The 4,366-nt window shown below is 40.1% G+C and overlaps 1 protein-coding gene across 1 annotated transcript; it reads left to right on the top strand.

The window, feature by feature from the left end:
• The first annotated feature begins 252 nt into the window (after positions 1-252).
• LOC142970059 (fumarylacetoacetase-like) lies at positions 253-3,604 on the top strand. Its single transcript, XM_076110209.1, has 3 exons — positions 253-515; positions 1,548-1,665; positions 3,106-3,604. The coding sequence occupies exons 1-3, from the start codon at positions 417-419 to the stop codon at positions 3,180-3,182; spliced, it is 294 nt and encodes a 97-aa protein (XP_075966324.1). The 5' UTR covers positions 253-416; the 3' UTR covers positions 3,183-3,604.
• The last annotated feature ends 762 nt before the right edge of the window (positions 3,605-4,366 follow it).

The following is a 4,366-nucleotide window of genomic DNA, read 5'->3' as shown; positions in this document are numbered from 1 at the left end:
TAAACTCTGCTTGAGGACCAGTGCATTTTAGTTTGGATGCTGGTCTCCTGTTTGATCCTGGCAACTCATATGAGTTCAAAGAAAAAAGAGATTTTTCCTTCCCACCCTGATGATTTCATAACTCCCGAGCTATTTTCAGGACTGTGTAGGCTGAGAAATTAGGGCTATGCCCTATGTTGTCAATTTTGTATTATTACAATTATTCCTGGTTAATAAGTTACAACACTGTGACCATCAGTATCAAAACACACCCCGTCCATTTTTAACACAAATGTTGTTAGTGCAGACTCCCTCAGAGCTCAAAGCCATCACCAGACTGTAGAGGCAGGTGGGACCAGCAGTCTCCTTTATGCACATGGTGAACCAGGATAACGTCTTCACTCATATTCTACCATTCTTATCTCTGTCTCTAGTACATGTACTGGACCATGAAACAGCAACTCACCCATCACACAGTCAACGGCTGCAACGTCAGACCTGGAGACCTGCTGGCTTCTGGTACCATTAGTGGACCTGTGAGTGTCTGCATGTACAGTATACTCAGTACTCAATAAATACTAGTTAAGATGGATAATATTTGAACTGTGTATCTTATGTGAATACATATTCTATCGCACACGGTACAGGACTGCCCTGAGGCAAAGTAAGTCCCATTTCATGCTTATGTTGTTGAAGTGAGTGGTGAATAATCTGTTAACTGTAAGACAGATCTTGAAAATATTGCACAAAATGTTCTTTGTAAGATATTCATCGAACATCTATTGTCTATACAGATATAGTGAAGTAATGTACTTAAGCAGAGAATGAAGTCATTCTCCCTCTCTGTGTTAACACAAGCTTCTCTGTGCCTTTTAGTGCACGTAAGTGCATGTGAGCGTGCCCCTCTGGTTAGCTCACGGCCGCCGCTCTGCACTGTGCTTTTACGGTACCACGGTGTCGTCTCCGGTTCCTGTTAGCTCTGTCAGCACTGTTACTGTTGTTTGGACTGTTCGTGCTGTTAGCACCGTTAGCTGCTAGCCACTTTCTCAGCTGTCGCCATGTTGACAGCCACATTGACAGCTATGTTGAAGCAATCCCTCAAGCATAGATATTGTCTGAATTTTGAACCTTCAGAACCCCTATGTGAAAAAATTAGAACTGTGGATTTTGGGGATCTCTGTTTTACCCATAACCCCGAACATGTATATGCTTATTCTAGGGGTTTGCACATTTCATCCCCTTGCTTTTATATATTTTCATCTCCATTTTCTTTCTAGTGTATATAACTTTGTAATTTCTAGAATTACATTGATGGATATGACCTGGTGACACAAAAAAATAAATTATTGCTTTTTCATCAAGCAAATATCTGACTAATTAAAAAGATGCTGTAATCAATTCAATCTGACACACTATAAACTATTTAATCACTTTTTTGTGTTGGTTGATACATTTTTTGCCATGGGAATATCTATAAAAGAAAGCATGTTTGTTTACCTCTATGATTGTGTTTTACATGCAGTACATTTGCAGTGTACCATGTTTCTGTGTGTACTGCATCTCAACAGGATCCAGAGAGTTTTGGATCCATGCTGGAGCTGTCATGGAGGGGATCTAAGAGCATCGATCTGGGAGGAGGAGAAACCAGAACGTTCTTGAGGGATGGAGACAAAGTCACCATCACAGGTTGGACTGAAACCTAAGCATAGCAGCCAGATAAGCACAGAGAAGAAGATGCAGTCAGGGCTTTCTGCCAGAAAGGTTTTATTTTTACCCAAACCATATTTTCCTAAACCTAACCAAGTACCTTTGTTGTCAAACCTACGGAGATTTCTGGCAGAAGGCCCTTTAGGCAAACTTCTCCCATGTGAACCAGATAACTGGATCATTCACTGGAAACATATAGAGTGGTTCTTATCTAAAATTGGCTTTCAAACGATATCAATAAGGAAACCGACAACTAACAAGGTTTTTTTCATAATTGTTGGTGTAAAATCTACACAATAGGAATAACATTTTATGATAAAAGGGGGAGGTGAGTTGGTTGTGTCAAACAAACACAGGACTTTTACTCAGCCGACCAGTGTTTGTGTCCTGTGTGAGCTCAAAAATTGAGTGATTCTTAATGAACATTCTGTAGCGTAATGTTACGCCACTGGGGCACATGAGTTACGGCATGTTACAAGCTGTCACGGTATGGCAAACAGACAATAGGGGATGGACCCACAGCAGACAAACACAGGGAGCAGAAGGATATTTAACAGTGATTTCATAAAGAAAGTGTCCAAAACAAAACTTGCAAAAATGACAAACAAAACAGGATCAGGAGGACAACTACACGAGGGATACAAACAGGAAACATAGCAGACCAACTGACAACCAGCTGATCAAAGACAGGAATATAAATACACAATCAACTTTTTGCATTAATTAAAACATGTTTTCGCCAAAAATATTACGAAAAAATCATGAACTAAACTGGCTAAACTGTGGTGTGGGAGCCTGTCTCCTAAAATCTCTTTCTCATACAATGTAACTGATTACATTTGTTTTTGATGTATCACAAATGTGTTTAATCAAAGTCCTCGTAGGGAGGAGGTTGGAGTGGAAGGATGGGTCGAACATGGGACTGACCCAGGAGACCCGTTTTTGTGTCCTGTGTGAAACCAGTAGTATCAAACTTATTTGAAGCCAAACATGATCTTTTACTAAACCTAACCAAGTAGTTTTGTTGAGAATGCAGTTTTAAACATGAATGGTTAGAACAGTACGTTGATATACACATATGTATGTTGAAAGTATTCATGGTACAGATTCAATGTATCCGTGTCCTTTGCTTGTAGGTTACAGTTACTGCTGCTGTTTGCCTCTCCATGCCCCTCCCTGTCTAGTTATCTATTAACACTGGAGAGTGAAGAAACATTTGTGACGGGCCTCAGAGGATTCTTTTCCTTTCTTTCAAGTATACAAATATTAACAATAAATTAGTTTGACAAAATGTTTGACAGCAAAAAGACATGAATTATGTGTTTTCAGATGGCCTTAAGTCATATGATCCTACTGATAATCATGTCCATGATCACATGTTTGTATTTATAGTAATGTCCCATCTTTTCTTCTGTCTAGGTTACTGTCAAGGAGATGGGTACAGAGTGGGCTTCGGACCCTGCATGGGAACCATTCTCCCTGCCCTGCAACATTGAAACACACTTACTGTTGTTTAAGTGAGCATCCTTCTGTGAAGCATAAATACTGGAAGACACACATTTACACACCCAAAGTATCTCACCCTGTTTTGATATTCAATATTCCATGAATGAAGACAACTACAAGCAACAACTCTGCTTACAAACTCTCTCTCTCAAAAACAGACACACACATCTCTCTTAAAATGATGTGTTTCCAGCTTTAATTGATAATTGATGAGCTTTTCTCAGATTCAGTTGATGCAGACTCAGAGGTCTGTAGAGTTGTACAGGGAACTTTTTTTAGAAATCCTCTGCAATATTCATGTAGCAGAGGGATGCTCCCACATTACGTGACCGTGTTACCGCAATACCAGGATCAGTGTTATTGATGTTTTATGTGTTGGCTTTGTAATGAAATCATCCATTTTTAATCTCAATGTGTCTGTGTCTTTTGTTTTCCTCTCAGACGTCTGTGGTCAAATGATATCAAAAAACTTGGATTTCAATCTCAATGTAAAGACTCAGATCATTGTTTGGACGACCTGACCTATCAGAGGCCCTTTAGCTTCTATCAAACTTTTATTAAGAATCTAGGAGTGATTGGTTCAGCTGTCAAAACTAACTTTTTCCAGGTAAGACTTTTAGCCAAGGCTGGCGCCACGTTATTTAGCCAAACTCTTGCATCTCCATACTCCAGTCAGAGAACTGAGGTCGACCAATTAGACGCTCTTGGATGTCCAGAACTAGACACAAACAGTGGTGATTGAGCCTTTGCGGTGGCCGTCTTTGGAACATCTTTGTCATATTAAAACTGCACAGACTACAGATGAAGACCCACCTCCTGTCGTTGGTGTTTAATTGATTTGAGCCTAAGAGTAAGACTGTACTGCAGAAGCCTCCCATTCAAGCTAGCTAAGCTAACTCATCCATCAGTATTAATTGTCACAGCATTATTTAGCAATTTACCACACTAGCTGAATATTCACGTATCTTATGTGCATCAAATCTCAGTGTGAAAGTAGAGCTTAATTCGCTACACAACAGTTTTTCTGCCTTTTCATGTTTCTCTCCATATGTGACAGCGCGTTTCTTTCCCCCAAGAGAGTGCATGTGTGGCCTTGGTGATGATGCGATGCCGGTCTGATATGTGGGCGGATAAAAACATCATTAAAGCAGGGTTGAACTCCTCTGGACCACTG

The sequence above is a fragment of the Anarhichas minor genome, unplaced genomic scaffold, assembly GCF_050575085.1.
Source record: "Anarhichas minor isolate MPS153535 unplaced genomic scaffold, ASM5057508v1 ptg000042l, whole genome shotgun sequence".
Taxonomy (NCBI): Eukaryota; Metazoa; Chordata; class Actinopteri; order Perciformes; family Anarhichadidae; genus Anarhichas; species Anarhichas minor.
Note: the sequence above shows the minus strand (reverse complement) of the source record. Positions and strands in the feature narration are given on the sequence as shown.

Excerpts from the sequence above, each read along its gene's own strand:
- LOC142970059 (XM_076110209.1), top strand. The coding sequence starts at position 417 with ATGTACTGGACCATGAAACAGCAACTCACCCATCACACAGTCAACGGC. Across the intron at positions 516-1,547 it reads CTGGTACCATTAGTGGACCT|GATCCAGAGAGTTTTGGATC; the intron begins GTGAGTGTCTGC and ends GCATCTCAACAG. Across the intron at positions 1,666-3,105 it reads AGACAAAGTCACCATCACAG|GTTACTGTCAAGGAGATGGG; the intron begins GTTGGACTGAAA and ends TCTTCTGTCTAG.